The sequence below is a fragment of the Cynocephalus volans genome, chromosome X (genome assembly GCF_027409185.1).
Source record: "Cynocephalus volans isolate mCynVol1 chromosome X, mCynVol1.pri, whole genome shotgun sequence".
NCBI classification, from domain to species: domain Eukaryota; kingdom Metazoa; phylum Chordata; class Mammalia; order Dermoptera; family Cynocephalidae; genus Cynocephalus; species Cynocephalus volans.
The window spans coordinates 53336863-53349639 of record NC_084478.1 but is presented as its reverse complement, the minus strand read 5'-3'; the positions used below and the strand labels follow the sequence as shown (position 1 = coordinate 53349639).

At 39.7% G+C, this 12777-nt stretch overlaps 1 protein-coding gene across 1 annotated transcript; it reads right to left on the bottom strand.

The window, feature by feature from the left end:
• Positions 1-738: 738 nt before the first annotated feature.
• Positions 739-12322, bottom strand: LOC134367991 (endoplasmic reticulum membrane adapter protein XK-like). Its single transcript, XM_063084622.1, has 2 exons — positions 12078-12322; positions 739-841 (listed from the first exon to the last, which is right to left on the bottom strand). The coding sequence occupies exons 1-2, from the start codon at positions 12320-12322 to the stop codon at positions 739-741; spliced, it is 348 nt and encodes a 115-aa protein (XP_062940692.1).
• Positions 12323-12777: the final 455 nt, after the last annotated feature.

Here is a 12777-nt window from a genome sequence, read left to right as displayed (position 1 = left end):
TGTTTGAAAATTTCCATAATAAAATGCTGGGAAAATGTGGGTTTTCCCTAGGAGTAAGAAAAATGTTAATGGCCTTCCGTTTAAAAATTGTTAAAGGACATTTTCCCCGTAAACATTCACTTTTATAACGACCTCATAATGCTGCCGGAAGATTTTATGGCTCCATCTACTTTATGGAAGGTTGTCAAGTTTATACTCTCACCCCCAGACAACGATGGCAAGGAGAATACATCATATTTTGAAATAACAAAATAAAGCTTGATATAAGACAGGAAATTCGGGAAGGTTTCTGGTGAGTACAAAGTGGACACATTTTGTGATTATTACCATTTGGTCCTGGGATAATGAGTATAGTTGTGTGTGTGTGTGTGTGTGTGTGTGTGTGTGTGTGTGTGTGTGTGTGCATGTGAGAGAGAGAGAATGCAGGACAGAGAGATAGACAGGTCTGTCTACTATATTTTGTCCGGCTGGGTCAAGGACACTTTAATATATCACATAAAAACATATAAAACAGGTGCCAGCATGCGACCCAACAGGTAGGCCTTGCCGCTGTGGCCCAACTCCATCCCAATCCTGGCCAACTGCGCGCTGATCAGAGAGGCACTCAGCCAGAGAGGCCCAAGATCTATGGAGACCACACGCCCTGCGGTACCAGCACGGGACCCAGCAGGTAGGCCTCGCTGCCACCACCCGACTCCATCCCAAGCCCGGCCAACTGTGTGCTGATCAGAGAGGCGCTCAGCCAGAGAGGCCCGAGATCTCTGGAGACCACGTGCTCTGTGGTGCCAGCGCATGACCCACCAGGTAGGCCTCACTGCCACTGCCCGACTCCGTCCCCAGCCTGGCCTAGGCCACGCTGAAGAGAGAGGCGCCTCCCCAGAGAGGCCCAAGACCTGAGGCGACCATGCACCCGAGGCTCCAGTGGGCAACCGAGCAGACACTGAGGAAGCTGTGCCAAATTGGCAACCCCAGCAGCATCCTAGCCAGACAATAGTGTCAAACAAGTGGACCACGAAAGCCCCTGCCACAATGACGAAACAGCAAAGGAAAGATACCAGAAATATGAAAAATCAAGAAAGTACACCACCAAAGAGTAATAACTATCAAGTTCTAGATCCTATAGAACAAGAAACCCTTGAAATGTTTGACAAGTAATTTCGAGTGATAATTCTAAAGAAACTAAATGAGATACAAGAAAACTCAAATAGACAACATGATGAAACGAGGAAAAGTATATAGGACCTGAAGGAAGAAATGTAAAGGAAATCAATGCCCTGAAAAAGAATGTAGCAGAGCTTGCCGAGCTGAAGAATTCATTCAACAAAATAAAAAACACAACAGAGAGTTTAACCAGCAGGCTTGCAGAAGCAGAAGAGAGAACATCTGACTTTGAAGATGGGCTGTTTGAAATAACAGGGGCAGACAAAAAAAAAAAAAAAAGAATTAAAAACATTGAAGAAAATTTAAGAGATATCAGACAACCTTAAGTGCTCAAATATCCAAGTCATGGGTATTCCAGAAGGGGAGGAAAAAGGAGATTGCATTCAAAACATATTCAATAAAATAGTGGAAGAAAACTTCCCAGGTATAGGAAAAGACACAGATGTCAAGATTCAGGAAGCTCAAAGATCCCCAAACCTATTCAACCCAAAAAGGTCTTGTCCAAGACATGTTATAGTCAAATTTGCAAAACTCAAAGACAAACAGAGAATTTTAAAAGCTGCAAGAGAGAAGTGTCAAATCACCTATAAGGGAGCCCCAATCAGACTAACATCAGACTTTTCATTACAAACCCTAAAAGCCAGAAAGTAATGGGATGATATACTCAAAATACTAAAAGACAGAGATTGACAGCCAAGAAAACTCTACTCCACAAAGCTATCCTTCTGAAATGAAGGGCAAATAGTATATTTCTCAGACAAACAAAAACTGCGGGACTTCACTGCCACATGACCACCCGTACAAGAAATTCTCAACGGAGTACTGGGTTTGGTACCTGAAAAATAACTACCACTGCCATAAAAACTCAAGAAAAATCAAAACCCACTAGTAAAATAAAAATCCCATGAATGAAGAGAAAAAAGAAAAAAGTTTATCTATAACCCAAGCAACCAAATACAGAAGACAAACAGTAAATCAGAAAGAAAGGAACAAAAGACACTTAAGACATCCAAACAAACAATCAATAAAATGCTAGGAGTAAACCAACACTTTTCAGTAACAACTCTTAATGTAATAGGATTAATTTCCCCAATCAAAAGACACAGACTGGCTGACTGGATTAAAAATGAGGACCCAACTATATGCTGCCTTCAAGAGACCCACCTCACCTATAAAGACTCACATAGACTAAGAGTGAAAGGATGGAAAAAGATTAACCATGCAAACAGAAATGAAAAACGAGCTGGAGTAGCTATACTTATATCTGATAAACTAGACACTAATCTAAAAACCAAAAAAAGAGATAATGCAGGCGACTACATAATGATAAAAAGATTGATCCATCAAGGAGACATAACAATCATAAATATATATGCACCCGAAGTTGGAGCAGCCAGATTTATAAAGCAAACTCCATTAGAACTAAAGAAGTAAATAGACACTAATACCATAATAGCAGGGGACCTGAACACGCCACTGTCAATATTGGACAGATCGTCTAGGCAAGGAATCAGCAGAGAAACACACAATCTAAAGAACAATCAAGACCAATTGGACTGGCAGATATCTACACAACATTCCATCCAACAACCTCAGAATATTCATTCTTCTCATCAGCACATGGATCATTCTCCAGGATAGATCACATGTTAGGTCACAAATCAAGTCTCAACAAATTTAAAAAATTGGAATTATCCCATGTATTTTTTCAGACCACAATGGGTTAAAACTAGAAATCAATAACAAACGAAATTCTGGAAACTATACAAACACATGGAAATTAAACAGCATTCTACTTCATGACATATGGGTCCCAGAGGAAATCAAACAGGAAATCAAATAATTTATTGAAACTAATGAAAACAATGATACATCATACCAAAACCTGTGGAATACTGCAAAAGCAGTACTAAGGGGAAAATTTATCCCATTAAATGCTCACTTCAGAAGATCGGAAAGAAGGCAAGTGAACAACCTAACACTTCACCTTAAAGAACCAAAAAAACAAGAACAATCCAAACCCAAAGAAGCAGACGGAAAGAAATCATGAAGATCAGAGCAGAACTTAATGAAATTGAAACCCAAAAAACAATACAAAAGATCAACGAATCAAAAAGTTGGTTTTTGGAAAAGATAAATAAAATTGACAAACCATTAGCATGGCTAACTAGAAAAAGAAGAGAGAAGACCCAAATATCAAAAATTAGACATGAAAAAGTTGATATTACAACTGATACCTCTGAAATACAAAGTATCATTAGAGAATACGGTAAAAAACTATATGCCAACAAATTTGAAAATCTGGTGGAAATGGATAAATTTCTGGACACACACAAACTACCAATACTGAGCCAAGAAGATGGAGAAAATCTGAACAGACCAATAACAACAAAATAGATTGAAACTGTTATCAGAAGGCTCCCAACAAAGAAAAGCACAGGACCAAATGGATTAACAGCAGAATTCTACCAAACATTCAAAGAGGAATTGACATCAATTCTCTACAAACTATTATAAAAGATTGAAAGAGAGGCAATTCTCCCAAACTCATTCTATGAAGCAAACATCACCCTGATACCAACACCAGGTAAAGGTACAACTAAAAAAGAAAACTACAGGCCAGTATCCTTCATGAATATAGATGGAAAAAATCCTCAATAAAATACTAGCTAACCGAATACAGCAACACATACGCAAAATTATACACCACGATCAAGTGGGATTCATCCCAGGGATGCAAGGTTGATTCAACATATGCAAATCAATAAATGTGATTCAACATATCAATAAAATCAAACACAAGGAACATATGGTCATCTCTATAGATGCTGAAAAAGCATTTGATAAAACTCAACACTCGTTCATGATAAACACTCTTTATAAGTTAGGTATAGATGGAAAGTATCCCAACATAATTAAAACCATATATGATAAACCCACTGCCAATGTCATCCTGAATGGGGAAAAGCTGAAAGCTTTACCTTTAAGAACAGGAACTAGACAAGGATGCCCACTCTCGCCACTCCTATTCAACATAGTGTTGGAAGTACTAGCCAGGGCAATCAGAGAAGAGAAGCAAATAAACGACATCCAGATTGGAAAAGGTGAAGTCAAACTGTCCCTGTTTGCAGATGATATGATCCTATATATCGAACAGCCTAAAGCCTCTCCAAAAAACTCTTGGGAGTTGATAAATGATTTCAGCAAAGTAGCAGGATACAAAGTCAACACACAAAAATCAGTAGCATTTCTATTCTCCAATAGTGAACATGCTGAAAGAGAAATCAAGAAAGCTTGCCCATTTACAATAGCCACCAAAAAACTAAAATACATAGGGATAGACTTAACAAAGGATGTGAAAAACCTCTATAATGAGAACTACAAGCCACTGCTGAGAGAAATTAAAGAGGACACAAGAAGATGGAAAGATATCCCAGGCCCATGGATTGGAAGAATCCACATTGTGAAAAGGTCCATACTACCCAAAGTGATATACAAATTCAATGCAATCCCAATCAAAATTCCACTGACATTTTTCCTAGATATGGAAAAAACTATCCTAACATTTATATGGAATAACAAAAGACCACACATAGCCAAAGAAATTCTGAGCAACAATACATAAAGCTGGAGTCATAACACTACCTGACTTTAAACTATAATACAAAGGTATAATAACCAAAACAGCAATGGTACTGGCATAAAAACAGACACATTGATCGATGGAATAGAATATTGAATCCAGAAATGAACCCATGCACCTACAGCCATCTGCTCTTTGACAAAGGCACCAAGCCTATATACTGGGGAAGAGATTGCCTCTTCAGCAAATGGTGCTGTGATAACTGGATATCCACATGCAGGAGAATGAAACTAGACCCATACCTCTCACCATATACTAAAATCAACTCAGAATGGATTAAAGAATTAAATGTACACCCTGAAACAATAAAACTTCTTAAAGAAAACATAGGAGAAACACTTCAGGAAGTAGGACTGGGCATAGATTTCATGAATCAGACCCTCAAAGCATGGGCAACCAAAGGAAAAATAAACAAATGGGATTATATCAAACTAAGAAGCCTCTGCACAGCAAAAGAAACAATTAGCAGAGTTAAAAGACAACCAACAGAGTGGGAGAAAATATTTGCAAAATATACGTCCGACAAAGGATTAATATCCAGAACATACAAGGAATTCAAACAACTTTACAGCAAAAAAACAAGTAACCCAATTAAAAAATGGGCAAATGAGCTAAATAGGCGTTTCTCAAAGGAAGATACACGAATGGCCAACAGACACCTGAAAAAATGCTCAACATCACTCAGCATTTGGGAAATGCAAATGAAAACCACACTGCGATACCATCTCACTCCAGTTAGGATGGCTAATATCCAAAAGACTGAATGATAAATGCTGGCGAGGTTTTGGAGAAAAGGGAACTCTCACACATTGTTGGTGGGACTGCTAAATGGCATAGCCTCTATGGAAAATGGTATGGAGGTTCCTCAAACAGTTCCAGGTAGATCTCCCATATGACCCAGCTATCCCACTGCTGGGAATATACCCAGAGGAATGGAAACCATCAAGTCGAAGGTACACATGTTCTCCAACGTTCATTGCAGCACTATTTACAATAGCTAAGAGATGGAACCAGCCCAAATGTCCATCATCTGATGAGTGTATATGGAAAATGTGGTATATTAGACAATGGAATCCTACTCTGCTATAAAAAAGAATGAAATACTGCCATTTGCAACAACACGGATGGACCTAGAGAGAATTATATGAAGTGAAACAAGTCAGGCACAGAAAGCGAAATATCACATGTTCTCACTTATTTGTGGGAGCTAAAAATGAATAAATACGCAAATAACCTGGGTGGGGGATAGGGGAGAAGACACAACAATTACAATTCCTTGAAGTTGATAGGACAAGCGAACAGAAAGGAGGTTATTGGGAGGGAGGGGTGAGAGGAAGGGGGGGGAGATTTTTTTTTTTTCTCTGAGGAAATCTCAGATTTATCACTGAGGACTGTATGACGCCTAGCCCCTTCACACCGTTGAACCACTGACCACAAAAAGGATTAGAAGATAAAGTAAAATGACTATCGTCTTTATTCTCAAATATATGATTGAAGAAGATGCACTTTACTGAAAGATACAGGGAAGGCAAAGACAGCAGGATACTACTGCCTCATTCAGAGGTGCTCAAATCTAAATGGGATAATGGGACATATACATAATAAGGATAATAAATAATGAAAAGAACAAATATTTATATAGAACTCTCAGTTTATAAAATATTTTCTCATATATTATCTTACTTAGAAAGAAACTATTGTTAAGAATTTGAATCACAGCATTATTTGTAATAGCAAATTTCCAGAAATAGTCTAAAGGTCCCCAAAATAAAAGAACAATTAAATGAACCATAATATATCCATTCAATTAAATGTTATGCAGTCTTTAAAACTGTCGGTACAGAAATACACTTACTGATATATAAATATTTTTACCATATTTGATGAGAAAAAAGCAAATTACAATAGAATATATATAGAAAATTTCATTTTTTTATAAAAAGAAAATCACATACATATAAAAATATATACAAATTACACACACACATACACATGAACAGTGGAATGCTTGAACTGGCTCATACTGACTCGAGAGAGCCGACTGTTAAACAGGAAATTTTTGAGCCAGTTGTTTAACAACTGGTAGCTTGATCAGACATGATGGGAATACATGCGTTACAGAATCTGTAAATCCTGAAAATCAGGGCTTGTTTTCCCCAACAGATACTTTGCAAGCACACCACGGTAAAAATATTGTAAGAATATGCAACAGAACATTAGGAATTGTTCTCTTAATGCAGTCAAATTAGAGGTTTATTTTCTTCATTGTGCTTATCTGTTTTTGGCTCTGTCATCTCAACAAATATGTTTTACTTGCAAAATAAAATTAAGCTTAGAGTTTTTAAAGACTAAAACAAACAAACAAAACACTAGCACATGCCAAGAGCTGAATGAATGAACTGATGGTTCAGAAGAAAAAACAATTCTCTTGATGCGGAGGAAGGGGCAATATAATGCAGGAAGCATTCACAAAATTGTAGACGAAATGGAACTTCAGTGATCGATCAATGAAAGTGAAAGAAGGTCCCAGAATGAGCTAATGGCTCAGGTAGCCCTAAAGACCAGGTAGACCCTCCCGCAATCCACTGTTTTTCCCAGGTAATACATTTGTCTTCGAACAGAATTCTACACGTAGTAAGTGTTTAATAAATTTGCGAAAGGCCCCGGGACCTTCCACCACTACTGGTTAAGAAAATTGATAATAAGAAACAAACGACGGTTTTTGGAATTCTGCAAGACTCATCCAATTAATCCAAATCTGTTTTTGTTTTCCTTGAGAGGTTGTCTAAATAAACCCACAAATTAGATACTTTCATCAAAATCATTCAAGGTAGTTTTTCAGTATGATAGAGACCAGGGGTCAGCAAACTTTTTCTGTAAAGTATTCATAAAGAGTAAATATTTTAGGCTTTGCAGGCCATGGTCTCTGTAGCAACTGCTCAACTCTGCTTTTGTAGCGTGAAAGCAGCTGTAGACACATAAACCAAGGAGCGTGGATGTGTTCCAATAAAACTTTATTTTAAAAAACAGGCAGTGGGGGATTTGGCCTGTGGGGCACAGTCTGCCAACCCCTGATGTAGATAATCAACAGGTTAATCCCTTTTTTTCACTTTACTCCATTTCCAACCATCATATATACCATTTATCAAGTATCACAGCAGGAGTTTATTCCTTAGCTGAAACCATGCATGTTGGTACCAGCACAAATAACTTGTGATACCATTGGCCCTAATAAAGATACTTTTTCCAAAGAAATAGGGACTATGATTTCCTATAAGCCACATTATCTTCATATGACACACACGCTCTGAGAGGCGACACAAGATCTAGACTGGTTAAATAGAAAACGCTGTCAGACCTTTGAAAAGCCACTTAATCTTACTGAGCCTCAATTCCTGGACTGTAAAAATAAGATAATGACAGTTAGCTCACAAGGTTTTAGAGTGGATGGGATTAAAAACTGTATGTAAAATGGGGCAGCCTCTATGGAAAATGGTATGGAGGTTCCTCAAACAATTGCAGATAGATCTACCATACGACCCAGCTATCCCACTGTTGGGAATATACCCAGAGGAATGGAAATCATCAAGTCGAAGGTATACCTGTTCCCCAATGTCCATCGCAGCACTCTTTACAATAGCCAAGAGTTGGAACCAGCCCAAATGCCCATCATCAGATGAGTGGATACGGAAAATGTGGTACATCTACACAATGGAATACTACTCAGCTATAAAAACGAATGAAATACTGCCATTTGCAACAACATGGATGGACCTTGAGAGAATTATATTAAGTGAAACAAGTCAGGCACAGAAAGAGAAATACCACATGTTCTCACTGATTGGTGGGAGCTAAAAATTAATATATAAATTCACACACACAGACACAGACACACACACATACACACACACAAAAACTGGGGGTGGGGGAAGAAGATATAACAACCACAATTATTTGAAGTTGATAGGACAAGCAAACAGAAAGGACATTGTTAGGGGGGAGGGGGGAGGGAGAAGGGAGGGAGGTTTTGGTGATGGGGAGCAATAATCAGCCACAATGTATATCGACAAAATAAAATTAAAAAAAAAAAAAAAAACTGTATGTAAAAGCACTTTGTGAATGAAAAAAAAATGCTCTTCAAATATTATTATTTTGAATTCTTTTGAAAGTATACTATAGAGAGACATACATAGTGTGGTGAATAATTCTGCAATGTTCTATAAAATTTTTGAAACTTCTTAGCCTTTATTTTATAAACCCAGATTTTTCATGAACCACAGCTTCCTTATTATACCAGTAAAAAATGGGAGAAATTCACTGAACTTGTAATTCATTTATATTTACTTTCTCCAATTAAGTTATGACAATTATTAACATAACTGTAAAAGAATGATAAAAAGTATTAACATTTCTTTTTTAAAAATTTTTTTGGTAACAGATGTTTTCCAGAATATTTAATTCACAATAAGATTTTCCTTAAAATTGAAAAATAAACTCAAGGCATTACCCAAAGTTCATGTAATTCAAACCCAGCCTCAAGTTGAAACAACCATATAAACTGTAACTACGGTTTTAAATGCAAGACTGATATAAATACAATATGGTGCCCCCTCAAGCCTCCCTAAAGAAAATAAGCAGCAGGCCCTAATTAGTAGTATTTAACTCATAATCATTAGTGTGACTTATTGCAGTTTAACTGGGCCATCATCCTGCCTGAACTCAAAAACAGCATCTATCTAAAAAGAACTTGAGTTTGGCTAGTACCCACCCAAAGATAAAAAAAAGCTAACTGTCCAAAAACAATTTAGTACTAAATTTAACTGATAAAGGGAGGAAGGAACACCTTTGTTTGGGGGAAATAAGTTTGATCTTTATGTAAGGCTGATGTCTTAGAGTTAAACAGAATCAAACAGTCAGCAGGAAGAAATTCCAGTAAGATATTAAGTCATGCTAATACACAACAACAAATTGCTTTTCTTTTCATCTGGAAGCTAAGAACCATATTCTGTGTATCTCAGCTCTAAGGTCATAGGTCCAAGTATCCTTGAAATAAATCAGCTGCATGAGAATGAGACTTCTTGAAACTGTGTATGGGGGTGTGTGTGAGGGGGGGAGGGTAATGGGAACTATCTGGACTTTCTATAAACCTAAAACTGCTATAACAATAAAAGTCTACTAAAAAAAAAAAAAAGAATGAGAGACTCCGTGTTGATGGAAAGGAGTTGCTTATTGTTGTTTTTTAAATTTTTTATGCTGGTTTTCCTCAGAAACACAACCCATTCAGAACTTTATGGAAATAGGTCATTTTACAGTGTTGAAACTCTCAATATAACTGAGAAGTTCTCTCTTCAAAGCACCGAACTTTTTATTTTCTTAATAAAATTAAAATACTTTTATGGTAAAAACTGAAGAATATATAAAATTATATAATAAAGGAGAAAAGTACATACTTTTCTATATTTTTCAAAATTAAAATCACCCATAACCCCACCATCCAGAAATTACTGCTCTTAACATCATAATGTATGCCTTAAGCTCAGGTTTATTCTTGTAATCCTTTTATTATATATAATATTATGTCATTGGCTTTATCTTGTGTTACTCCTAGTGTTTAGAAACACTTTTAATGGCAGCAATGATAGGGTATTATCATTTACTTGGATGGCAAGTGAGGTTGTATTTATTTTTTTAATTTTGCCAAGATGACCAAGCTTTTTCTTAATTTAAGATGGAACTACTGATAAGATGCACTACCTGCTTCTCTGCTTTCTTTCACAGACCACAGGGTACATAATTAACCCAACTCAATTTTTAAGAAGCCTTGGGAATGTGGTCTGGGATCTCATTTTCCTCATCTATAAAATGGGGACAATTGCATCTACCTCGTGGTGAGGATTCAATGAACTGAAGCATACACTATGTACCACACCACCTAGCACAAGAAGCTTTTGAAAAACGTCAGCTTCCCTTTCCCTGTCACTCTTCTTAAACATGATGAGTTTTCTTTTCATAGAGGTTAAGAAATGATGAGTGCTTTGCCTAAAGTCAGATTACACTTATCCAGGGCTTACTCGGTTCCAAATGGCTCCAGGTTGCAGGGCTTTTTAAATTCCCCTCACTCCCTTTCCCTTTTACTTTTCCTGACTAGCTATCAGGACCTCAGTAACAACTTCTCACACCTACCAGGGTACCTGTTTCTCTTTCTTTCTAGGATTCTGAGGCTTCTGGAGCCTGGGAAACTTGTTCACCAAGTTTGCTGTGACGGAGTGTAAACTACAAGTCAGTATTCTGAATGTCCACTGGGATGGTTCTTTTTCGAGGGGCCGAGGGAGAGAGATCGACTGATTTCCTGGTAGGAAAGGTTCCTGGCTAGCTGAATATTCGGGCAGCTGAGGTGTGTCTCCAGCCTTTCTAGCTCTTCAAATTCCACTGTCACCTATGTCTAAAATTCAGTATTATAAATTTATTTCCAATCCAGATATACACCCTTTGTTTTGCTTTCCCTATAGAGATGAAAGATAAGAAAACAAAACACTGCAAACTTCCTTCAAGGTCCTTAGATAAGCCAGTCTGTTTCATTACCACATATTTCTACTTGCTTTGTGCTAATAAAAAGTAATTTCCAGAAATGTCACTAAGTTTTTCTTTGCTTAACACACTGCCAGTTTTTCTCTTCATGTGTATCAGCTTTAATGACTATGTTTATAAATTAGGCACGGCCAGATGACATTTCTACAACCCCATATGTTTCCACACGACGCCACCAAGACAAAAGAATGGTGCGTGGATTTCTAGACTTCTAGATGAGAATTAAATAAATATTCGTAAAGCGCTTAGAACAGTGGCTGGCACACGGGAAGCCCCATGAGTTTGATAAAATTACCTACACACGCTTTTGCTGTAAGCCTGGCTTACAACACACTTCCCAGGGGTTTGTGACCACACAAGGCAGTCCTGCCAGAGCGCACTGGACCGCAGAGAAAGCCATGTATTTTACGAGGATGAACTACATGAAAATGCTATTTCCGTTGGTCAAATTCAGCTGATTGTTGGCAATTTCATATGATGGCACCTAACCGGAATGCAGCTTTATCACCATTATGCCAGCATTCTGTCTCATTCCTGTGACTGGAATGTGGGGCCGAGGGGCGGGGCGGGCTGTCCCTGTGCCCAGCCCTGAGTGCAGCCACCTGTCCCTCCCGGAAGGCCACCCACCTCCGCTCGGCAAGTGGAAGGCTGTGGCCAGGGGCTAGCTCTGGGTTTCCCCACGCACCTGAGGAGGGGCCCGAGCCGCAGCAGATGCAGCAGCAGCACTAGCGGACGGTCGCGGCTCAGGTCGCGGTGCACGAAGAGGAGCGTGAGCTGCACCAGCGCGCAGGGCAGCAGCGAGAAAAGCAGCGTCAGCGCCTGCCACATGCGGTCCCCTCCCGTGCGGTAAGTGCTGCTCAGGTAGAGCGCCGCCGTCATCTCGGCCACGAACAGGAACAGGTACGGCAGCACGGAGGCCGGGAATTTCATCTCCGCGCGTCAGCGGCGCGCACCGGGGACGGACGCAGGGGCGGGGGCGGGGGCGGCGGCGGGTACCAGAGGGGCTCCCGGCAAGCCCGTTCCGGACCTGCTCCCGCGCTCTGCGCAGCCCGCCGAAGGCACGCGGGCCCGGTTCAGGCCGGGACGCTGGAACTGGGCCTGGGGGCGATTGACCCGGCTGGGGTGGGGCGAGCAGCGCGGCCCCTCCAGGACACGGCCACGCGCTCAGTGCACCGCTGGCGCGCCCTAGTGCCCGCGGCGTCTCTGCGGCAACTGTCCCCAGGCGGGCCGCGAACGCGCGCCCTAAGACGGCTAGCGCCACGCCGGGGTCCAAAGCGGTACAGCGGGCCCTGCTGGCCCAATGCGTAGCTGCTGGGTCCTAGAGTCCCTTTCTGGTGCTCTCCCCGGAAACCATTCGTATCTCCTTGAAAAACTGCGACCCATAG

Excerpts from the sequence above, each read along its gene's own strand:
- LOC134367991 (XM_063084622.1), bottom strand. The coding sequence starts at position 12,322 with ATGAAATTCCCGGCCTCCGTGCTGCCGTACCTGTTCCTGTTCGTGGCC. Across the intron at positions 842-12,077 it reads CGGCTCGGGCCCCTCCTCAG|GCTGGGGACGGAGTCGGGCA; the intron begins GTGCGTGGGGAA and ends GGCCTAGGCCAG.